This window comes from Lissotriton vulgaris, chromosome 6 (genome assembly GCF_964263255.1).
Source record: "Lissotriton vulgaris chromosome 6, aLisVul1.2, whole genome shotgun sequence".
NCBI lineage: Eukaryota > Metazoa > Chordata > Amphibia > Caudata > Salamandridae > Lissotriton > Lissotriton vulgaris.
Window position 1 is genome coordinate 197,401,688 of NC_141694.1, and position 25,576 is coordinate 197,427,263.

At 51.0% G+C, this 25,576-nt stretch overlaps 1 protein-coding gene across 2 annotated transcripts in view; it reads left to right on the forward strand.

Moving 5' to 3' along the window:
- Nucleotides 1-3,435, forward strand: part of SLC25A27 (solute carrier family 25 member 27) — a 174,840-nt gene extending 171,405 nt beyond the window's left edge. For both annotated transcript variants that reach the window (XM_086926237.1, XM_086926238.1), the window contains one exon: nt 3,243-3,435. In XM_086926237.1, the coding sequence (XP_086782363.1) occupies nt 3,243-3,314 (72 nt within the window). In that variant the 3' untranslated portion in view covers nt 3,315-3,435. The remainder of the gene's footprint in view (nt 1-3,242) is intronic.
- The last annotated feature ends 22,141 nt before the right edge of the window (nt 3,436-25,576 follow it).

The window sequence follows — 25,576 nt, forward strand, 5'->3', positions numbered from 1 at the left end:
GCCATGTGCACCTAAATGAAATGTGTACTGCTTTCTGTCTGGGTGATGCAGTTGCCAACCATCTACAAAATCCATGGCATCAAGAAAATCCGGCATCCACCTCCAGACCCGTCCCGTCTCTCTTGGGGGGTATCCATCTAATAGCCCAGAAACAACAGCATTGAAATCACCACCCAGGATCAAAAGCCATTCCGGCAATTCCAACAGCATTTTCCTCAGATCAAAAAAGGAAGTAGACTGCAAACCAGGGGGGATATAGGCCGAAACCAGAGTGAGCACACGCCCCTCCCAGCGACCCGAAATCCCAATGTATCTACCCTTGTCGTCCTCCCACACCGTGTCAATGACCAATGGGAGTGCCCGCCGGACCAGGATACCAATCCCCCTAGAGCCTGATGTGAATCCTGCATGAGCCACCATCTTATAGCCCATTCAATGCATTGCCATACAGGAGTTTCCAACTAATTGTGTTTCTTGCAGCAAGACCACATCCGGTGCCAGACGTTTAAGATATTGAAGCACCACACTGTGTTTTATTTTATCCCCCAACCCATTAACGTTCCAACTTAAAACCTTGAGTTCACTACCCCCCATCGTCCTAAGAAATAGGCACATGTTCCTCTTGTGTCCACTGCATGCTTATCAGATACATTACATTGATGCCATTGACCATTAATTCAAACCAAAAAATACAAGAATGAATCTCCAATATTATGACAATCAATAATACAAAAATGAAACCAAAAACTCAAAGATCGTCATTCCACATTTCAGGATAGACCTTAGCCCTCCTCTTCCCACCCCCCACCCTGTACCCCTGCATATCGCTTATGCGCATCCCCAACTAGCAGTGTGCCTGTCGCCCCAAACACTCTATACTAATCTACAACTAAATAGAAGTAGAAATTCGAAGGAGGGCACAGACCCGCCCACCGCTTCACCACATCCACGAACACGAACCCTCCGTACCGATTCCAAATAAATATATACAACATATATTAGGACATAACAAATCAACAAAGGATGATTTGCATTTCCCCCTTTCCCCCCCATGGAACCACACCCCAATGTCATCGAGGCCAAACACAATCATTATACATTACTCCTGGTCCTCCAACTCTCCCCGGTCCCGGCCCTCCGCCTCAGAGGCTATCACACTGTCCAACCAGTCTGACGCCATCTCAAGGTTATCAAAAAAACAGGTCTTTCCATTGAGTTCAATTCGTAGCCGGGCCGGGAACAGCATTGCATATTTTAAACCTTTGTCTCTCAATCTTCTTTTCACGGCAAGAAAACTCTGACGCTGTCTCTGAACCAACTGAGTGAAGTCCGGAAAAAAGGAGAGGGACACATTTTCATATTTCAATGGGGGACCATTACGTGCAGCTTGTAGGATTACATCACGGTCTCGAAAGTTTAGCACCCGTGCAATCATGGGGCGAGGGGGTGCACCCGGTCTGCCCCTCTGAATTTTCAGGAAGTCCAAGAATACGGATATTATTTCGCCGAACTCTTCCTTCATACTCATCCAGCTTACGGTCCATAAAAGTTCTTGATTTCTCGAGGTTCTTCACCTCTTGCTGTAACTGGCTGACGTCATCCGTTAGTGTGTTCGTTTTGATTTCAAGCGATTTGACCTTCTCATTAGTCTTGGAAAGGTCCGTGCGAATCAGCCCTATTTCGATGGTGACTATGTCCAATTTAGCACCAGCGCCTCCCTCTTCTGGCCAAGGGATGTTCATACGCCAGTAATGGCCACCATTAAATCCGCTAGTATAGGGTTCAGTTGGGTCCTCTTGTCTCACTGACGGCGTCTGTTTAGTCTCACCGGGGGATTCTTTGAGGACAGTATAGCGGTCCAGTTTATTTACTTGTACGGTTTTGGGCCCCCTGGAGGACCGTGAGGCGGGCCTATTCTGCTCCAGTCGTGCCGCCATGGCACCTCCTCACTCGATCCGGAGTGGCGACGAAACCCACACTAGATCCTCCACCACTTTGTGGTTGGGGCATTTGTGAGTGTCAATAAGTTAGTGCGGCTCCACCAGCTGGTTTGCACACAAGGTGAAGTATTCAATGTTGAACATGTATATGACCTTCAGGAGGAAAATTCAGCGAATTTCCACACTTGTCACCGTATGCGAGGCTCACTTATCCTCAGAAGCATCAAGTTCATCAGCACACGTCGACGGTCAAATTTGAGCCCCGAACCGGGACAACACCCCACTCGACCCCGATGTTGTTCACTTTGGGTCCGGTCACCACATTTACGCGAGGTCCCGGCTTCAATCTCGACCAGGCCCCAATCTTCCGGGCGAAATAACTTCAGATTCCGGGAGTGTAGAGGGATCAGGAGAGGAGGTATATTCGTCTTTTAACAGCATCGGTCCGGAGTTGGCATTTTAAAGCAGGATATCGTTGTTAGGAGCAGCGAAGATCAGCGGAGCCAAGTTTTCACACGACCATCTTGGCTCCTCCCAGGATCTCATTCTTATTGTTTGAGTGCTTAAGGGGAGCAATGCATGAAGGCACATTTCTGTGTACCCTCCACTTCTCCGTTGATGATGAGTAACACTCGTTTAAGAACTTAATAAACACATTTGTAAAACTGTAAGATTTCTTTTACCACTTACTGAACACCCATTTAATGTTAGTCGCCATTTAAAGAACAATTTTATAATACAGCCTTCGCTCATACAATATTCGTATTCTTGATTATGATCTTATGGAATTGTATTTATTTTACATTCTAATTTGTGCTTAATTAGTATATAATATTATTCTTTAAAAGCAGACGCATATCACTACTTGATATCTTTAAATCTTATAGTGTGTATAACCTTCATGGCACAGAAGTTTTTAGAATGTACATAAATCTTTATTAATAACTGTCACTTGTTAATCTCTAAAGCACATAAATTGTCACTTTTTCTGAAATGTATTCAGTTTTCACGATACGAAGTCTGTATTGAGTTTCAATGTTTTGATTAAATAATCGGCCACATTTGCCATACACTGAATTGTTTTATACTCGATTGCTGTATGAATGCCCAATTATATTTTCCGTAAAAAGTATTGATTGACAAACCTTGTAAAATTGTCATTTTTTGTTTACATTCCCATGAATTGAGTCACCAATAGAGTTTGTTTATTTAAATCCACTGTTACGTATTTTACTTTTTTAAAGACACAAATTGTAATAACAGATTCAAATGTAATTGTTTTTATTCTGATTGATTTTGCAGGCGCCTTGGTCGTTGGTATTCTGGCTTACTTATGAACAAATTAGAAGGATCATCGGAGTGAATTCATTCTGAGGGTTTCCCAATTTTCTGTATCTCTACAAAACAAAAAAATTATGTATCAATTTGCCTTTCAATAATAATTGTATGCTGGTGACATTGCAGTCACTATTAAAAAAAATCTTTTTATATTTTAGTGCTGTAGTCGTCGTTCTTTTGCTTTCTTCTTATAACCAGTATTGTTTCAAACACTTCCAACCTGTTTCCAGTCGCAGATGCACCTACCGACAGATTTGCCCAAGATGCCTTCTGCTGAGTTTGTGATTTGAAAACTGGAATGTTTGAAGCAATATCACCTCTCCCATCTGCCTTTTTGTGGAACGCAGAAAGCAAGGCAGCATTATTTGACATTGTTGCTCCTTTTTAGGTCCTAGCCTGCGATGGCTGCGCTTGCGCAGTCTCGTTGGCGAGATTTAATGAGCTAGAGAGAAGATCACTAGCGAGGTTAAGTCCCGCCCCTCTTCGCCATTGGCTGGCCTCCTAAACGGTGGCCAGCATTTGGAGAAGAGCTCCTAGTGACGTTCTTCTTTCTCTTTAAGCCCCGTCCTTTTCAGATTGGGTTCCTTGCCTTACTGCTGAAGTAAAAGGTTTCTTATCTTCTTTATGGGTCCAGATGGCCCCATAAAGAAGATAAGGAACCTTTTACCCCAGCAGGAAGTTGGAGGTGCCCAGTCTGAAAAGGATGGGGCCTAAAGAACACTCGAGTCATGCCTACCGTGGTCACAGACGCGACCCAGGAAAAGGAAAAGCCCCCCGCCCCAGCTGTGGCCGCCGGTGCCCGCGATGCTGCCTCCTTTCTGAAACCGCTACTTGTATGTATTTAATCCTGTGGTGATTGTGTTTTTTTTGCAAACCCCGTTACACGTCCTTGTAGTGTGCTGTGCGAATTTCACTTGAAGTGAGAGAGGCCCTGCTCTTTTGCGGATATCTTGTCCGTGTCAATTTGTCATGCGTGTTGGATATAGCCATGCCGTGTTCTCGCCTACCTAGTTCCCATCCTCACTGATCAGCCTGGGCTGTGCGTCGCCTGCTTGTTTACTCGTACGTGCCCGCAGCTGATGACCCCCGTGAAAGGGTGCCCTGGTGGGATGGAGCTCTCGCAAAGTCAGAACCATTAATGGAGGGGAGAGGGGGGTCTCATCCCCAGAACGAGCTGATGGTGGCTCCTCGGAAACGGACAGGTTCTAGCTGAGGCTACATTTGGAAGGGGAAACTAAGCCATTGATACCAATAGGAAGAAGTGGGGGTCGCGCGCTGCCCCCTCCCCACACTGTCCAGTATAGTACAGCGTTCTCTGGTGGAAGACGCAACGTGCCCGCGATGAACGGACTGTGCCATGCGTTCCGTTATTTCGGCCATTTTCGTGTGCACCGTTTTTTTCCCTTTAACACAAGTCGGAGACACCCCCTCTCTGATGTGATCTAAAATGTACTCAGGGGTTGGCTCAGTGGGGCAGTCCCAACCCGGGATCAGGCTCGCAGGGATGTATGACGGTACCACGCGTACTTTTACAACGCGTACCGTTACCACGCTACTTTTACCACCCAAGTCGTTACAACGACTTGCGTGGAGGGGCGCTGGATAGTAAATTATTTAATTTACTATTCCAACTCCAGTCCCCGTGGACTCTAGGGAAAGGAGTTGGATAGTAAATTAAAGTATTTACTATCCTGGAGCGCCCCCCAGCGCATTTCGTTGTAACGACCTGCGTGATAAAAGTAGCGTGGTAACGGTACCGCATTGTAAAAAATGCGTGGTAACCGTTGTATACCGGCTCGCAGCCTCCCACTTGGCTGTTACTGTGCCCAGCTGGCGAGGTCTGTTTCCTATCGGGGTCTGCGAGAAAGGCGGCTGAGGACGGGAGAGGGAGGGGCCAGCTAATGGTGACCGATGGCTGAGAACAGTTGTTTGGGGAGGTGGAAATGTGAGTGAAATGAATGCGCAGATGTTGGTAGCTGCAGAGGTGAGGTGGAGTGGGAGAGGAGCGACATCACTGCCATGCAAGGTTCCGTGAAGGCATATCAGGCAAGGCGGCCTGTCAGTGCATAGCTGGAGAGGGGAGAGTGACCGCTGCAGGTGAGAGCGAGAGTCCGCATCAGGCGCAATTAATGATTTAATGAGCTTCATCAGCTGTTCAAATATCGAGAGTTTGGGTGGAACAAAAGGCGCAGATGGAGGCTGTTTGTAGAGCAGTCTGTAAGATAAAATGGTCTTGTGGTGGAGGATTATGTAAACTGGTACGTAGGGGAGGGTTGTCTGTGTACTAGTATGTAGGAGAGAGTGGTATTTGCACTGGTTTACAGCGTATGGTGCTGTGTGAATGGGTCTTTGGTGGAGCACGTCCTGAAATCTCGTCTTCAGGCGGGGGGTTCTAAACTAACCTTCAGGCGAGGGTGGTCTGTATAGAAAACCACGTGCCTACATACCTGTATGGGAGGGCAATCTTGTTTGTGTGTAGAAAGAGCCCTGTGGTGGTAGGGGCTGTCACTAAGCTAGTCTACAGTGCCTGTGGAAATGTTCCAAAAGGAGGCAGGCAGGCGATTGCCTGGTCCAAACTGGGCTGGGGCTGTTTCAACTGTGAGGCAGTTCCTAATTGCTGCTATTTAGGGGTATGGTGTCTGCAGACAGCGAGGGACCCTTCGGAGATGGTGGTCTATAGGCCGGACCCAGAGTGTGGATGGCATATGTGGATCACATATTTATCCCAGAAATGCCGGGAATGAAAGTAGGGTAAAGCAAACCCGGCTGATGCCACCCCGTATGCTACCCTTATTTCCAGGCATAGGGCGCTCCATCTGGGACGCATGTGGCCTAAACGGTCACATGAAGCAGTTTCCTGCCAAACTGTTTAGTGAAGCCGATCCGTACCCACTGCACCAGCCCGGCATCGTATGTGCTGGAGTACGCCCAGGCGTCTGCAGTAGGCCTAAATACCCCTGTACAAAAGTACTTGGAGCACAAAGGTAGACGGGCGTTTAGCAGCACGTATGTCCTTCTTTTGGGCTGCGGGAGAGGGTTTGCAGTCTATCGCACAAAATAGGAGCGAGGCTATCATCAGCGCTCAACCCAGGCAGAGGGCCTTGACCCCAGCCATCTTAGGCTCGCCTGACATCATGTGTGTTTATTCCAGCCCTGTCCTGATAGACAGTCTCTGCTCACTGGCTCCTGGTGACCACCACTACATGCCCCACCCCCAGGCCGCCATGCCCACCTCTACTTGTCCTGCTCACAACTCTCCTCCACACTATAGGCACCAAATTCCCAGTTCTTGGCAGTCAATCAATCAATCACAGCATTTATATAGCGCGCTACTCACCCGGAGGGTCTCAAGGTGCTTGGGGAGGGGGGGTCCGCTACTGCTCGAACAGCCAGGTCTTGAGCTGCTTCCTGAAGGCGAGGTGGTCGTGGGTCAGGCGGAGGTGGGTCGGGAGGGAGTTCCACGTCTTGGCGGCGAGGTAGGAGAAGGATCTTCCTCCTGTGGTGGCTCTTCGGATGCGGGGGACGGCGGCGAGGGCTTGGTTGGTTGATCGAAGCTGGCGTGTGGGAGTGTAGAAGTTGAGGCGGCTGTTGAGGTATCTTGGGCCTTGGTTGTGTAGTGCTTTGTGTGCGTGGGTGAGGAGTCGGAACGTGATTCTCTTGTTGACCGGGAGCCAGTGCAGGTTTCTCAGGTGTCCGGAGATGTGGCTGTGTCGGGGGATGTCCAGGATGAGTCTTGCTGAGGCGTTCTGGATTCGCTGGAGTCTCTTCTGGAGTCTGGCAGTGGTTCCGGCGTAGAGCGAGTTGCCGTAGTCCAGTCGGCTGGTGACGAGGGCCTGGGTGACCGTCTTCCTGGTCTTGGTGGGGATCCACCGGAAGATCTTACTTAGCATGCGCAGGATGTTGAAGCATGACGAGGAGACGGCGTTGACTTGTCTGGTCATGGAGAGGGAGGAGTCCAGGATGAAGCCCAGGTTGCGTGCATGGTCTGTTGGTTTGGGTGCGCTGCCCAGGGCGGGGGGCCACCAGGAGTCGTCCCAGGCGGAGGGCGAAGATCCCAGGATGAGGACTTCCGTCTTGTCTGAGTTCAGTTTCAGGCGGCAGTTCTTCATCCACTCTGCTACGTCTTTCATCCCCTCGTGTAGGCTGGCTCTGGCGGTGGCGGGGTCGTTGGTGAGGGAGAGGATCAGCTGGGTGTCGTCGGTGTAGGAGATGATGTTGAGGTTGTGTTGGCGTGCGATGGCCGCAAGGGGGCTCATGTAGACATTGAAGAGGGTGGGGCTGAGCGAGGAGCCTTGAGGAATGCCGCAGATGACTTCGGTGGCTTCTGATCTGAAGGGGGGGAGGCGGACTCTCTGAGTCCTTCCGGCGAGGAAGAAGATGATCCAATTCTAGTGCCTTCTCTTGGATTCCGGCGTTGCTGAGGCGCTGCTCTAGGGTGCGGTGGCAGACAGTGTTCGAAGCCGCGGAAAGGTCCAGGAGGATGAGGGCCGCTGTTTCCCCGTTGTCGAGCAGGGCTCGGATGTTATCAGTGGCAGCGATGAGGGCGGTCTCGGTGCTGTGGTTGGCCCGGAAGCCGGACTGCGAGTGTTTGAGGGATCCATTCGACTCGAGGAAGGCGGCCAGCTGCTTGTTGACGGTCTTCTCGATGACTTTGGCCGGAAACGGGAGGAGCGAGATGGGGCGGTAGTTTTTTAGTTCGGTGGGGTCCGCTGATGGTTTCTTCAGTAGAGCGCTGAGTTCGGCATGCTTCCAGCTCTCCGGGAAGGTCGCTGTGTTGAAGGAGGTGTTGATGATGTCCCGCAGGTGGGGTGCGATGACGGAGTTGGCCTTGTTGAAGACGTGGTGAGGGCAGGGGTCGGTTGGAGATCCGGAATGGATGGAGTTCATCGTGCGTAGGGTTTCCTCGGTGTTGATCGGGGTCCAGGCGCGGAGGGTGGTGGTGGGGGGTGCAGGTGCTGTCGTGGGGTGCGTCGGCTCTGTGCTGAAGCTGTTGTGTATGTCCGTGATCTTGTTGTGGAAGTAGGAGGCGAGGGAGTTGCAGAGGTCTTGTGATGGGGTGATGTTGTTTCCGGCGCTGGGGTTGGAGAGCTCTTTGACGATGTTGAAGAGTTCCTTGCTGTTGTGTGCGTTGTTGTCCAGTCGTTCCTTGAATGCTGTTTTCTTGGTGGTGTGGATCAGTTGGTGGTGTTTTCGAGTGGCGAGCTTGAGGGTGGTCATGTTGTCTGGTGTTGGGTCTCTGCGCCAGGCTCTCTCGAGGGCTCGGCAGTTCCTCTTGGAGCTCTTGAGTTCGTCGGTGAACCATGGTGCCTTCTTACTGCCGGGTCTGCTGGGCGGGGTCCTCAGTGGGGCGAGGTCGTCTGCGCAGTTGCTGATCCACTTTGTGAGGTTGTTGGCGGCCTGGCTGGGGTTCGCTGAGCTTGCGGGGGGGTCCTGGCTCAGGGAAGCGGGGAGCTGGTCAGCTGTGATCTTGTTCCAACTTCTGCGTGCAACCTGTTGCTGGTGTATCGTGTTCTTTTTGTAGCTGAAGTGGACGCAGCTGTGGTCCATCCAGTGGAGTCCGGTGGCGTAGCTGAAGGAGATGTCCTTGCTGGAGGAGAAGACTGGGTCGAGTGTGTGTCCGGCGTAGTGGGTGGGGGTGGTCACCAGCTGCTTGAGACCGAGGGTGGCAAGGTTGTCCAGCAGGGTGGTGGTGTTGCGGTTGTTGTTGTTCTCCAGGTGGAAGTTGAGGTCCCCGAGGAGGATGTAGTCAGCGGAGGGAGAGGGAGTGCGGGCTGATGAAGCCGGCGATGTCTTTGCTGAATTGTGTGCATGGTCCCGGGGGTCTGTAGATGAGTGTGCCTCTGAGGGTGGTCTTGGGGTCGGTGTGGATCTGGAAGTGCAGGTGTTCGGCGGTTGTGAGGGTGTCGTCTGAGTTGCTCGTGATGCGGATGGTGTTCCTGTGGATGATGGCGATGCCTCCTCCGGTCTGGTTGCCGCGGTCCCTCCGGATGATCTTGTAACCGTCTGGGATGGCGATGGCGATGTCGGGCGCTGAGGAGGCGTTCATCCATGTTTCCGTGAGGAAGGCGACGTCTGGGGATGTTGTGTCGAGGCGGTTCCAAAGCTTGACGGCATGTCTGTGGACGGAGCGGGTGTTGAGCAGGATGCACTTCAGGTGGTTGCTGCTGGTTCTCGGCTTGGTGGGTGCAGGTGCGGTGCAGGTCCGGATGCAAGAGAACTTGCAGGAGTGGCAGCTGAAGGGTCCGTGGGTGCGCCTCGGAGTGGCTCGGTAGCATCCAGGGAACCCGCCGGTGTTGAGTGCAGTCGTCTCTCTCGCGCGTGGGCTCGAGTGGGGGCTTGGTTGCTGGGTTCACGCACCCGCTTCTGTGAACATCTGAGTACTCTACTGAGCCCTGAGTTCTCATGTTACCCATTCTGCTGGGGAATGATCGATGCCTCGCCCTCCATTTTGGACGTTTTTGAGGGCTTCTGTAGTGGCCCTCCCCTCCTCCCACGCATGCGGGAACGAAGATGCATAATGTACCCTCTGTTATCCTACAGTGGGTTTTCTTGTGGAAAGCAGCTTACCCGCCGTCATCTGCAGTGCTATCTTACTCGAGCTGAGATTGCAGGGTTATATGTATTTCTATGCAGCATCTACAGCTCAAAAATATTTAGGGGACGAAATTGAGTATTAAAGTTAAAGCGCGTACCTGGGGTTAATCTCCATTGACATGAGCAGATTACGGATTGGCGGTGAGTGGCGTAGGGATTGGGGTGCTTCTGGCGGTCGGGGACACGTGTGAGGGTCCACCGCACACCTAGCGCTGCCGGCGCTGGCAGCAGGGGGGTTAATCAATAAAGAGCCTGGGCGGAAGGGCTGCCTACAGATGTAGCACCCCCCACCCCCCTTCATTAGCATGCTGTTAGTGTGATGAAGGCTGCCTCGTGTTTATTTATTCGATATTTCTTCATGGCTGCTGCTGAGGGATTATTTTTATACATGCATATCTTACTGTATATTTATATATATCCCTGGCAAGGTCACTGAGGCCCCACCCAAACAAAGGGCGGACACACGTGTGAAAGCGTCGCAGCGCGTTAGTGCGCCTGCTGCACAGGCATCTGCAGATCAGAGATCCCACTCCCTGGAAGGGAGGACTCAGATAATGTTACATGAGCACCCCTGGATAAGGCGGGAGGAGCCGTGCATTTTACTGAAATGCACACTGTGCATGCGGTGCCTGCCTGTGTGTGTGTTGGGGAGGGAAGTTTCGGAGTGGCAAGGGTCAGTGGCGGTGTATTGGTAAAGGAGGGTTGTTGCCCCTCTGCCAGTGTGTTGCAAGGCAAGAGGGTTCCCAGTGAGAGGTGGGGGTGCTATACTGTTTCCGGTGTGTGCTGCACGATGTGCGACGCCTCTGGTAAGGGGCTGCTGGCACAGCGTTGGTACTGCTACTCTGTAGTGAGGGTCTGCTGGGCGCCATTTTTTCCCCGGCTCGGGACGCACAAAGCTGTGCAGGTATCCGTCTTTTACCTCAACTGTACGTACTCCTCTCCTTCAGTGTCAAGCCTGCGCCTTGGGAGGACGTGGGATGACTCTTGTGTTTAAACAACCCCCCCCCCCTTTTTATTACTATAAGTTCTCATGGGGTCTGCATTGACTGCTTCTGATGGGCTGGGGGTGTTCTGGTACATTCAATAGGCCATTGCCTTCTGTAATGCTCACATTACCGCTGTCCGTACGGATTCTGTATAGGCACGGTCATGTTTTGGTTATACCATGTGTATTCGAACATATGTAACAGCTTCATATTTTACTTTCTCACAGTCCTATATTTTGCTCTACATTTGAACCCTCAATATTGCAAAAATCCACGCGATTTCAATCCACCTTCAGCGTCTACCGAGCAGTTACATGTTTAATGCATTCTTGCCGCATAAAGATCCCTGAATAATGCAGACGTCTGTTAAAAGCACGTTTTCATTTAGCACTGTTTTGATACTGGGCGTTTTGGTGGCATCAGGTTGTTTACAAGAGCCCCGCTCCAGGTGGAGAAGTCAATAGTTCTGATGTGCGGGGTTCGTAGCACGTTTTAAGTATTCAAACACGCAAATATTGCAAAGTAATCCAAAGGAGACATCAAGTGATGTATATATGTGTTTGCCCGCCGAGCTCGGACCCGTCGCCATCTGTAGTTTTTTTAGGTTTCTGGCATCCTCGTGACGCAGGGTGTACCTCAGCACCCAGTGATGGAGCCCCGGGCGCACGTAAGCAAATGAGCTGTCTGCGCTTCCACGGTGCCCCGGGTGCTTCATCACAAATAATTTTTTAACTACATTGGCTTGGAATTGTGCTCTAAGTATGTGTGGCTTTGTGTGTGGCTGTGTGTGTGTGGGGGGGGTCTGTGTGTGTGTGGCTGTGCGTGTGCAAATGCAATGTGTCTCACATTTGCGAGAGATTAAGCTATTGGCATTGTAAATGACAATGCCATTTATTTATCTGTTTTCAAAGCCAACACATAACAAAAAATGTTGTCATTAACAATGCCAATAGCTCTAACATTTGCAAAGGCGAGACCATTGCATTGTGAATGCTTGTTCCCCTTGCTGGTAGTACAAAGTAGTATGCCATTAGAATGAGCCATTCCCTCTAGCCATCTTTATTGCACAAGCTCCATGCTGTGCATAACCATTGTCACATTTGTTCCAAAGACCAACTAGGTCCTGAAATATCTTTCTATTATGTGATTAGTGGGTCAGAGAGGTGTGTATTCTGGGAAGGGTCATGCTGCTGCATACACCATGAAATAGGCGTTCTTTCTCATGTTGAGACCTAAGGCTTTCAGCTGCCTCGTGTTGGTTGCCAGGTGCTCTTAGTTGGTTAACTCTTGTCACCATGTAGTGGTATGGAGGGTTGATGTAAGAAACCCTGACAGATGGTTTCAGTGCCTCTCCACTTCCCCTGTGCATCTCATTCCTGTGTCCGTAGATGGGAGAGCTGGTACTCGCTGAGAAAATCTCTGCACATATTCTAGTGAGAGAAACATGAAGTAAAAGCCTGTTTGGTGAGAACCGAAAGGTAGGATAGAAGCTGGAGAAGCCCCAGTCTTAGCCTCTGGTCCTCACCCCTCTGCTGAACTACACAACAATGCATCGATAGGCAGAGGCTTGCAGGGGGAAAGTTATATATAAATATAGTAGGTGGTAATAGTTAGGACCTAGTTTCCATAGGAAGAACGTTTTATCATTTTCCAATATTTTTGGTACCATTTGATGAATCTTCGCGAAAGTTTCAAAACTAATACGCCACTCACTTCAGTTGCTGTGTTGAAATTTTATAAGTGATCCTTCAAGCGGGGGCTGAGGAAAAGGGTGATCCCAAAACGCTTTTTCTCCATGGTAATTTCCATAGGAAACTTTAGACACAGCTACAGCCCCAACTGCTAAATGGAATTACACAAAATTTGGCAAAAAGGTAGCTCTTGGTCAAGAAAACACTCTTTTTTGTTAAATAGTGTAAATCCGTTCAGTAGTTCTCTATAAATGTAAAGATTTCTCAGATAGCTGCGAACCTTCCCAATCTCGTGCCTGAGATCTGATTGGCTGCCAACACTTCAAACCAGGGAGTGTTGGCAGCCATCTGTACAGTCACAAGAAATAACTTTTTTTTAAAACAAGAAAAGGGGGCAGGGTAGAAACAAGCATTTTATTTTAATTAAAATTTTTAATAAAGGGGGGCGTGGCTTGGCCAGCGAACATGGCGGTCATGTAGAGCCAGAGCTCCGACCAGCCTTCAACAATCCTACCGCAATATCCTGGCCCCGGTCATATGTTGCAGTTCGCTGCAACGCCGTGTGTATCCTGGTCCCGGAGCTATCGGGGGACTCCGTCTGGAGGCACGGAATCCGCTCCTGAGGCGGAGAGAAGATCCGGTAGGAGACCGCGTGACAAGCGGTCCGACGCGGCCTACTACGCCGGGAACTCGATTTCTGGGGCCTCGTTCCGGCGCGCGCCGACTGGCACGGAGGGCCGCGCCGAGGGCTGGAGAGGCTCCGGCCGCACTGCACATTGGGGGATCCTGGGGCCCTGGGGTGGTAGTCCCCGATCGGCGACGCGGCAGGAGATGGGGTCGTGGTGCATCTGTGGCAGACACCAGCGACGAGAACGGCCGGAGAGAGCGGCCGCCATCTTTGATTGGGAAGGAGTCGGCGCTGCATTGCGGAGCCCGTGTCTGCCGTGAGGGCGGCTGCCCCGAGCTCATAGGCTTCAGCCCGGGTCCAGGTCAGTCCGGGTCCAGCGGAGTGCCGTGTAGGGTAGTTGCTGGGCTGCTTTGCCCATCGGGGGTCAGGTCGGGCCCCGGGCACTTATTCACTCGGGCGCCACCCCATCTGGTCCTCGAGGCCCCGGCCCCGCAGGGAGTGGTGCAGCGTCCAGCGGTGCGAGGGGTACTGCGGGCCCGGATGGCCCGGTGGTGGTAGGCACAAAAGGGACAGTGAGGCTCCGCGGCCTATCGGGGGCCGAGTCGGGCCCCGGTGAACACTTTTAGGGGAGCGACCCGTGCAGTGGCCTCCTTACTGGCGAGGCATCGTGAGGCTGTGGCTACCCGCCGGATATCTTCGGGAGCTGGCTGGGGAGCGGCGCTACAATCTACAGTCGGAGATAAGGGCTCGCAGGCCTACACCATCCCCCAACCGACGAGCAGCTAGCGTTGAGAGACTGTGCTGGGCAGTGTCGGTGGAGATATCTGTGGGGACGTGGGTCGGAAGGGGGCCTCCCTCCCCGAAGACATCATGACTCGGGGAACACCGGGCAAACAGGGCCCCATTGACAAATTTACCGAAGCCGCCGGCGCTAAAGGAGTGCAGGTTCAGGTGCCCGACAATGCTGCGCTCCTGGCTGCAATCACGCAGTCCAGAGATGTCCTGGATGCTAAAATCGGGGCGGTGGGCTCGGATGTTATTCTCCTCCGGCAGGACTTGTGCAACGCCGTGGAACGCATAACAGGCGCGGAAACGCGCATATCTACTGTCGAGGACGACGTGACTACCCTAAAAAAGAGGGTTGTTGCCCTGGAAAGAACACAGAAAGACCTAGTCTCGAGGGCTGAGGATGCGGAGGGCCGTGCCAGGCACAGCAACCTTCGCCTCTTAGGCTTTCCGGAAGACTGTGAGAAGGGCAATGCGGAGCGTTTCCTGACGCAATGGCTGGAGGGTTGGATGCCTGCCGACACTCTGTCCCGCTGCTTTGTGGTGGAGAGGGCTCATCGGGGGCTGACAGAGAAACCCCCCCCGGGAGAGCGCCCTCGTCCCATGATTGCAAAATTACTGAACTATGCCGATAGGGACGCCATTCTGAAACAGGCGAGGCTAAAGGGCAAACTGGCATTTGAGAACTCCAACATCCTTATTTTCCCGGATTACACGAAGCTGGTCCAACAACAGAGACAGTCGTTCACTGCCGCCAAGGCTCGCCTCCGGGGCTTAAAGTTGCCATATGCTCTGCTTTATTCAGCAAGGTTGCGGGTCGTCTTTCAGTCCCGCACCTTCTTCTTTGACACACCGGAGGACGTCTTTCGTTGGACGGATGAAACTGTCAAGGTGCGCGTCAACACAGTAGGGGGCGGAGAATCTGACTCCTCAGCCGGGGGCCCTTCTGGTAGGGGTCCCAATAAGCAGCGAAAGCGCCGTGGCAGATCCCGCTCGAGTCGTGACTCGCGATCAAGATCTAAGACACGTCCAGACAAGGACTCGCAGGAGGCTCAGGAGAATGTGTCCTGAAAGTAGGAGGAACTGACATTTGCATCAAACTTTGCTTGCTTGACCGGGGCTTCTGGCTTGGCTGGAGGCCACGCTTGCTCAGGGTGAGGGAGGGGACGACAGCCTAGTTCTATATGGGCTGTGACTTGGGGATCCATTGGAGGAGGTGCTCCCTTGCTCCCTGTTGGCGCCGAGACCACGCTCCGACCACAACAGGTACTTCTGTGTTTGGGAGGTGCGGGGTGGGGGGAGGGAAGTTGAAGGGGTTTGGGAATGTTTTGGTTCAAGAGGGGGGCTTGCGCACAATTTGCTGCTTTCGTCCTATCTTGGGAAATGCCACTGTTGCCCGCTGTGGGCCTGACACTACTCACAGTTCTTTCTACAAATGTTGTCGGATAGTGAAGGATCAAGGCTAGGTCCCTGCGGGACACGCCTGTTAAGTTGGAATGTGAGCGGGATGCTGGACAAGGTGAAGAGGGGAGCTGTGTTCGCCTGGGCTAAGAAGAGGGGCACTGATATTCTGTTGTTGCAAGAAACCCACCTGCAAGACACCAAGGCACTTTGCTTGCAGCGTAATGGTTTCACACATGCCTTCCATTCGGGCTTCACGAGGGGGTCATGGGGAGTGGCCATTCTTATACACCGTAGGGTCCCCTTTAGTCTCAGACGCACATGGGTGGATGCACAAGGCAGGTATGTGTTTGTACAAGGGGAGATTGGGGGTGAGGTGGTGGTCATTGGAAGTGTATATGCGCTGCCCCCCCTGCAATGGGCTCTGGTGGAGAAGTTGATGTCTCTTTGGGTCGACATGCCCACTGCCCTGTCTGTGGTTTGGGGGGGGGGGGGGGGGGGAGGGACTGGATCGATGTCATGGATGTTTCGTGTGACAGGTGGCGGAGCACTGCTGGCGCTGGTGGGGACTAGGTGGGGGGAGAGCAGGCAACCAGGTTGAGGGTAATGGCCACAGGGTTGGACTGGTTTGACTCCTGGAGATACAAACACGGGGCGCGCAGGGAATTCACATACTTTTCCTCGGCCCGAGACTCGTTTTCGAGGCTGGACTACATTTTTGTTCCATGGGCAATGGCCAATAAGATTCTGTCAGCTGAGATACTACCACGGGCACTGTCGGATCACTCCCCGGTCTATGTTGTGCTGGACACCGGCCGCGCTAGGCAGCCGTTCAGGTGGCGTATGTCGCCTTGGCAATTAATGCAGGGCCCTTACCGTGCTCACATCACTCGCGAACTTGCGTACTATCTGTCCACGAACGAGGGCACGGTGGAGTCCCCGGTGGTGCTGTGGGAAGCCATGAAGCCCACGCTGCGGGGAATCGATATCTCATGGTGCGCGGCGGCTCGGAGGGAAAAGCGTAGGGACCTTGTGCGGCGAGAGGCGGAATTAGAGGCTCTAGAGCGCAGAGGTCGGGGGGGGGAGGACGGCGGACAGGCGCGGCGCCAATTAGTGCTGGCGCAACAACAATACACCTCAGTGTTGCTGGTTGAAGCCCGACAAGCCTGGCTCGCTACCCGTAGCCGCATATATCAGTGGGGCGATAAATCGCGCAAGATGCTACATCGCTTATGTCAGGGCATCATGCATGCCCAGCCGTTGCCCCAGATAGTCGCCCCGGATGGGGAGCCGCTCTTAGAGCCTGCTGTGATAGCTGGTAGCTTTGCCTTGTACTATGAGACCCTATATGCTCCCCGGGAGTGCTTGGAGGCGGAGATGGTGCAGCGGTTCATAGATGACCTCCCTCTGAGGGCCGTCACAGATGAGGTTCTGAGGTGCTGGCTCGGCCATTGTCGGATGAAGAGCTGACCAGGGCTCTGGGCGAACTGAATGGGTTCCCGAGCGAATTCTTTAAACAGTATGCGACGCAGCTGACCCCCCACTTCCGGCCGGTCATTGAGGAGGCGCGTGAGAGTGGTAAGCTCCCCCCGGATTGGAGGCATGCGGAGGTAGTTGTCTTCCTGAAGCCGGGGTGGCCACCGGAGAGGCATGAGTCCTACCGTCTGATTTCGTTGCTTAACACCGAGGCCAAGGTGTTAGCGAAGGCCCTCGCCAATAGACTCAAGCCCCACATTACTGACTTAGTACACCCTGACCAAGCTGGCTTCATGCCACAACGCGCCACTCGACATAACATCAGGCGAGCCCAGGTTGCGATATCGGCCTGGCGAGGGTTAGGAAAACGGGCTGCACTGCTGCTGGCAGACATGGACAGGGCGTTTGACTCCCTGAGCTGGACGTATTTATTTGCCCTATTGGGGCGTCTGAATCTTGGGCCCCGATTTCTAGCGTACATGCGGCTCTTATACACGGACCTCACGGCCGCGGTGCGAGTAGGTGGAGGGGTCTCCCGCTCCTTCAATATCCGCCGGGGGACGAGACAGGGTTGCCCCCTCTCCCCATATTTATTCGCACTGGCGATGGAACATCTTGCGGCATGGGTACGGATTGATGCCCAACTGAAAGGTTTTCAGTGGTCGTCCGACGTGGCTGATAGGGTAGCTATGTATGCGGATGACGTGCTGTTTTTCCTCACTGACCTTGAGCGCTTGGGACCTCTCATTTTGCGAATATTACAAATCTTTGGTGAAACATCGGGCCTCTATATGAACCCTGGAAAGTCTACCCTCTGGAACCTGGGTGGTCCGCAGCCTGTAGGAGAATGGGCCAATGAGCTCCAGGTGACCGCTGATGGAGTAAAGTACCTGGGAGTGTACCTCACAGAGGACGCTTCCGTGTCCCGGGAGCGCAATATCACCCCGGTGTGGGACCGTGTGCGGGAGGACCTCCAGGTTTGGGCCAGAATGCCGCTTTCCATACATGGTAGATCTGCAATCTTTAAGATGGTGGCGCTTCCTCGCCTGCTTTATCAATTACAAAATCACCCGGTGCTAATCCCACAAGATTGGTTCCGGCGCCTTAACACAGCGTTGAGTGGCTTTCTGTGGAAGGGGGGAGCTGTGCGAGTGGCCCTACGGACCTGCTTTTGCTCCACGTACACGGGTGGGCTGGCCACATCACGTACACGGGTGGGCTGGCCACATCAGACGTCATGTCATACTACCAGGCGTCCCACCTTCTGTTTATTTTTTTTTTTTGGTAAACCTTTATTGACATTTCACAGTTACATTCAAAGTCCATCAACCGTCACGGTTGAATAAAGGTACAGAGGTAGTGCAGTCAAACAATGTAGATCAGGATCAATGCAAAAGTACACCTCACAGTATCAATGCGCAACTCAGGAGAGCTGAATAGAACATGGTCACAGGATTAAAAAGGTTTGTTTTTTAAATAAGGGAAAGCAGGATCTGATATCACACAGTTAAACCTTGCCAACACTAGGGTTACACTTGAGACAGGATATTTACGGCAGGACCATCATAGGCAGGGTATGCGTAGCAAAACGTAAAATCAGGATATTCAACAAACAGTACCTGTCCGCCACGTAATAAAGCAATAGAACAGAAACCCCTGTACTGAACTACAGAAACGCACAGTGAATTACCTCTAACCAGACCCACAGATAAAGGGAGAAGAAGAAAGAGAAAGAAAAGCCAAAGTATTAGCATGAAAAATAAGGCCATAGAACTAAAAACCGAATCAAAAACAATACCCCACCCCCATCCCCCCACCCTGCATACGGCCTACCCCCCTAGCAGCGTGCCCGTGTCGCCCAGTGTCTAAACCCGAAATATAGAAAGAAGAGACAAAGAGGAGAGAAAGAGACAATATTCAACACGAAGTGAAAGGAAAAGAAATGAACGAAAACCCCACAAAAGGGGAAAAGAAACTAGGGGGGTCCCCAACACAGGCACCCGACCCCCCCGCCGCCCCGCACCCCTGCAACAATACCGTGGTGGATGATGAAATATAAAAACATAAGCAGAGTCAAAATCACTTGTACAGCCCATCCCCGCAAGCTATCCAGGCAAGATGGAAAACTCTCCGTGCTGGGGCAAAGGAGCCGAGTGTCATTGTTGTACGTACAGTTCGCTGGCCCGAGTCAGAAACATAGCGCAAAGTTATAAGCGGAAGAGAACAAGTAAAACAGCACAGCGAGCGGGCAGGCCAACTCAAAAAGAACAGGATGCCCTGCAATGTTCCAAGTAGCTGCACCGTCAGGAGCGCCCGCCGCCATTTTGCGTCTGCATTTCCAAGCACATTAGATAGGAGAACCAGGACGGCCATTTCGTAGTTGCAAAGCTCAACATCAGGAAAGGCAAGTAAAAGGAAAATGTATCAAATGTGTCCAGCGGACACCCCAAGTACCCGATGCAGGCTTATGATAAAATGTCAAGGAAGCAGTCAATGAAGAGCATACAAGAAGTGATACTTGCGCAAACATTCTCCCACGTCGCCAAGAGAATCGGAGCAGGGTCCCACCACCAGACCTGTGCAATAAAGGATGAACAATGGCTGCATGAACAAAGTCTCGCACTCAAAATGCCTGCGGCAACGTGTCCCTCCTTTACGGTGGCATCCGGCGCCCCCCTGCATTAAACCATTTCCAGCTCCTTCCTTTCAGCGCACGGGGGACGTACACTCCACTCCCCGGCATTCACCGTGCGCACTTCAACGCATACTGTGGTCTCACCATTTCAAATCACCACTCGCAGGGGGGACCCTAACTCCCAACGCCGCTGAAGCAAGTGTCCTGGCCGCCCGCCCCAAGTCCGATAAAGGGGAAATGGAGTCAGTACCCCCACGCCACTACCCATTAGTGGCTGTGGTCCACTACGAGGTGAATAAGCATTATCGGGCCCCCATAATCCAAAAGGCGCCTTGATGGTACTGCGCTGCATCCAGTCCCACGCAGCGGAGATGTGGAGTAGGCAGCCCCCTTGCAGGCCAGGCAGCATGCCATCCGAGCAGCCAGCAACAAGTAGGGGACGAATAAGTCCATCAAGGAGAGAGGGGGGGGGGGGACACCAAACCGGCGCTGAAAGCAGCGTGCGTTCTGTCCTCCCGGTGCATGGGTAGTGCTGGAGCCAAGTCCACAGGGGCGGGCTGACCTGTTCAGTTGTGGGGCGGTTCCTCCTGGAGTTCTGCATCCATTGTTGTCGATCTCGCTGGCGGCGGCGTAATCACGCTAGGGCCTGGCTGGAAGTCGCACGCAGGCCAGAAACACAAATGCCCGTAACTCCGCTTCCAAGGCACGGAAAGCGCTCGGAGTAAAACACATCCACTCGGCACCCCCTCCGACACACGGAAGCTCCGGATCTGTGCGGGGTGGACAGGAAAATCAGGCGGCGGGAGAGGAGAGCCGGCGGAGCCGAGCACTCGTGCGGCCATCTTGGCCGCTGGCCCAGCCCCGCCCCCTCCACCTTCTGGTTTTGAATGATTGGTGGTACGCAGATAGGAGAGATCCCGCCTACATGGTGGAGCGAGCCCTGATGGGTACTGCCTCACTGCATATGCTCTTATACTCGGCACCCCTTAGGAGGTCCCTGCCGTCTATTACGCAGGTGGTCTTTCAGGTCTGGCGGCAGGCCCTGCGTAGGATGGACTGGTGGAATGTCCTAACGTTGGAGACACCACTGTGGCGGAATGGTAGATTGCCTCAGCTCGCTGCCGTAGTGGGCTTTCGGGAGTGGGATGCAATTGGCATCTCCACTCTGGGCAATGTCATGTCAGGGTGTGTCCTTAAGTCCCTTGATACTATACGGGAGGAATTTGAGATGCCGCAGTAGTAGAAGAGATAGATAAACTCTCAAACCTAAGGAAGAAAAACAATAGAGAAAACTTGACAAGCAAAGAAAGGAATGCCATAAAAACATTGAATGAAGACCCCTGCCTGACAATAAAGCCAGCAGACAAAGGCGGCAATATCGTCTTAATGGAAACACAAAACTATATCAAAGAGGCTAATAGACAACTAAATAACCCGACCAACTATAGCAAATTGAGAAAGAATCCAATGAATGAGATGACACTACACTTGAATGGACTACTCGAGAACTGTCAAAAAAGGGGATTACTGACTGAAGATGAAAAGAAGTTCCTCATGAAAGAATTCCCAGTAATCCCAACGATTTACTTTTTGCCAAAAGTACATAAGACATTGATAGATCCACCAGGGAGACCAATTGTCTCATCGTGTTCAAGTCTATATGAAAATGTCTCACAATATGTAGACTTATGTTTGGCCCGCATTGCGAAAAGCCAAAGCTCATACATTAAAGACACTGGGGACTTCCTACGAATATTAGAGAATATCTCGTGGAATGAAAATTATCTAATGGTGACAATTGATGCAGTCTCCCTGTACACGTCTATAAAACACGAAGTAGGATTAAATGCTTGTCACTACTTTTTGAAACAAAGGAACATCAGTAATCTCAAACATACAGAAATGTTAATGACAATGATCAATTTGTGTCTTACAAATAATGTATTCTTGTTTAACCAACAACTCTACAGACAAGAGTGCGGAACATCCATGGGCATCTTATTTTCACCCAATTATGCTAATACCACCATGGGTTGGTGGGAAAAAACTATAGCATGGGACCCCATAAACCAAGCAGACCTGGAGAAACTGATCTTATGGGTCCGTTATATAGACTATTTGTTTTTAATATGGAATGGCATCAAAACTGAATTTGATCTCTACTATTCTAAACTATGCAACAACAACATTGGATTAGAATTCACATACAACACCAGTTTTATAAAGAAATAGACTTCCTGGATTTGAAAGTTTATGTAGAGCATGACCGGATACAAACCACTCTATTCGGAAAAAAACCTCCACTAACAGTATCCTACATGGGACCAGTTTTCATCCTCAACCGCTACTTGCGAGCATCCCATACGGCGAATTCATTTGCATGAAAAGAAACTGTTCAGATGAAAGAGATGCAGAAATTAAAATTGGGGAGACTGTTGAAAGACTGAGAACACGTGGATACAGTGAACAATCCTTGGAAAAATGTAAAAAGAAAGCTGCTAAACAAAATAGAACAACAATACTCATCCCTAAATTGAAATCCAATGACTCCCAAGGACCCCCCGCGCTTTGTAACAACATATAACAAAGAAAGCGGTATCATCAAAAGTAAAATCAAAAAATATTGGCACTTGATATCAGGGGACCCTGCTATCGGAAAGATAGTAGGAACTGAACCAACGATAACCTACAAAAAAACCTCTTCTCTTAAAGAGAAACAAGTGCATAGCCACTTTATAGAGAAAAAAACTAAAATCAAAAGCAATTGGCTCACAGATCAAAGAAATGGGTTCAAAAAATGTAATGCTTGCACAGCATGCAAATTGGCCAAAATAAAACAACCTTCGAAGAAGCTGATGGAAGAAGCATCCCGATCTCTGAAAAAATAAACTGTTCCTCCACACATGTAGTATACGTCATACAATGTAAATGTGGATCTAAATACATAGGAAGTACAACTTGCGCTCTGAAGAAACGTATCTTAGAGCACATTAGAGCAGTCAAAAACAAAGACATGTCATATGCCACTGCAAAACACATGGCAACCTGTCAAAAAAGTGACTGGAGATCTATGTCCTATTATGGGATACATATGATTGATGTGGATGAACGTGGGGGCAATAGAAAGCGCAAACTGCCATAGATTGAATCAAAGTTTATAATTCGACTTAAAACCAAAATACCTAGAGGGATGAACTTTGACGAAGAACTTTATGTACACTTGGAATGAGAACAGAGAATTACTATATGAACTGCTATGGTTAAATGTAAATACATCGAATTGCTTAAATTGGGTACTATACCAATGAATGTAAAAAAACACATACAAGAATGATGTTGAATTAAGGTACTACACCACAACAGAATTCATCAGTGCTTATATGTGGCAGATAAGAATTATAAACTAATATTGTGATTATCACAAGTTGTACGTCTAATACTAATGCAATATCACAGTACTTAATGTTGATAATTATGTGCTTAAAATACTGCACGTCAGAATCATGTGAAATCATTTGTTTTATAGTTGAACCACTAGTCCCATAATGCACCTTAATAGCCAGGTGGGATCAATAGTAGACATAGTTAACTGCTCACTTACCGTGAACAAAGCCTGTTCCTAGCCTGAAACGTGTTGGTCTGAGCTGGAGTAATAAACCCTTGTGATAAACCCAGAACTTTGTGTGCCGCATTCCTTGTGAGAAAAAAAATATATATATAAATTGTAGAAAAAGGTAGGGCTAGGACCTTTCTCAAGATTTGCCCGGCGCTAACCGCCCTTGTACCATTCAAATTTACCAAGCAATGAGGCAGGCGCCGGAGACCAGAAGGCAGGAAACAGAAGTTTATTCCGACGGAGCAGAACACATCAGATCAGACAACAAGGTATCGTCTCGAGGTGCTCTAACAGCCACTCAGAGGCCTGGCCTCTTATACACTGGTTTATGGCATGTGACCTTCTTTTAATACAATCACAACTTTGTAAGGCATGGGAAAAGACATCCCCGTAATCCCCGTGTTAATCCCACCCCCATATACATTCACAATGGAGGTCCTCAACCTGCTGATAAGAGGGAGGGTCATCACGCAGCTGAGTGTTTCGTCGAGTCTTAAGATGTGTGCGCCTGATCATGTCACAGGGGGTGGGGAGGCCTGGATCAATAGAGGGTCCTTTGAAGGAGAGCGACCTCATACAATAAGGGCAGTAAATGGTATTTCTCGGCTTAGGCAATGGCCTCGGACCTGTGTGGACAGTCGGACACCGGGTGAGGGGCCATCAATGGAGTGGTATTCATGCTGCGTGGACAATCCAGCGCAGAGGGGAGGTTTATCAACAGAGGGGCATTCATGGGAAGAGAGGAGGTGTTGGTCAGGCGCTAGCGTGACTCCCAAGGACAGGGTCATGCAGATGGGTCATGCTCATAAGGAGGAGGGAGGGGGGAGTCAGGGTGCGCGGAGGATGCTTGCTGGGTCAGAGGGGCGCGCTGGCGATCGGTCGTGGACAGGGAGACCATGATATCTAAAATGGCTGCCGTGCACGTAATACATAGGTGACAAGCTGGCGCAGATGATGTTCAGATCGCAAACTAAAATTCCACAGTCCTCCCTTTTAACATGTCTCGCCAACTTGTCAGTTCGGATTTATCCCCATAAGGCCACGTATTTCTACTTCATAGAGGGGGCTCATGTGCTCATTTCGGAAGTCCAAAGTCTTTGGGCACATATAGCTAGAAAGAAGGCCGAACAATGGTGGCAGACATTGGATACCTAAGCAACACACACATAATATTACAATAGGTATCAGCACGAAGGAAAACAACTTCCAACCCCAATTTTTCAAAGTGTCCCAAAACCAGCTCCCAAGCGACCATCCTTCCTGCTCTTGGTGAACCTCTGAGGACAGTCTGTGGAGGTGTTCAATGGCTTTGTAGACTGAAGGCGAGTTGTCAGGCACGTAGGTGCAGCAGCTGGATCCGATGATGCGGCATGCTCCTCCTCGGTCGGCTAGGACCACGTCTAAGACAAGACGATTTTGGAGGGTCACGAGGCGGACCGCCTGAAGCTCCGCAGTATTGTTGGCGAGGATGCCAGCCGTGATATTGATCGTTGTTTCTACTGCCTGGGTCAGGTGTCGGATAGCACGGCTGTTAGCCATTGGGCCCCACAGAGGAACAAGTCCCTTTGCTGCATCCAGGAACTGTGCTCCAGTGGAGTCGGCTTGCCCAAGGTCGTCTGCACGCCTCTGCCGGTGGTGGTTGGCAGGGGCTACATATGTGGGTGGAAGAACGAAGGCAATATAACAGGTGCCCTTCCATCCTTTCGGGAGCCAGGTGTAAGCCTTGGTGCCACACACAAAGTACATATTCGGAGAGGCAACAAAAGAAGGGGGTTCAGCTGAGTCCAATGTTCTGGTGACTCGGCAGGCGCTGTAACCCACCAGCTGCGTTCCTTGGCCTTCTAGGCACACGAGGCCAGTGACATTGATCACGGACAGAGCCACAGTCAGGGTGGCGGTAGTTTGTTTCTGCAGATGAGAGAAGGTGGTTCTGGCTGGATTGTGGAGCACCTGTACTTCGACTCGTTCTTTGGCTGGAATGTCTTTGATGAAGGTGGTGCCTGCGAGTGCTGGACACAGGGCAGCTGGAGTCTTTCCTGTTTTGTTCAGCCAGAACCCAGAGTAGAAGAGTGACACTGTCCGGCCGGAGGTGACGTTGTCCCTGTGGCTCTCTTGCATGAGGATCAACCAGGCGAGGCAAGAGCCGTGAACTGAGAAGGGTGAAGGGATGAAGGGGATGGAGTGTCCAGTGGCATGTGGGAGCAACCCACAGATCCAACAGTTCGTAGCATTTGCAGCAAGGTTATGTTGGTGCAACAGTTGCACAAAGGAATTGTTCCAGAATTCCCTGCGCCTTTCTCGGAGCTGAGGCGACAGAGAGATTAGGTGATGCTCTTTCAGGGGTGTTGGCTGTGCAGTAGGTAGCAATGTCTCATGAGCCGGTGTGCTCTCCTCCAGAATCCAGAGGGAGGTCATGAGAAGGAGGCAGAAGAGGAAGACAATGAAGAGTGCAATTGTCTTCGATTTGTGCAGGTTGTCAGTCTTT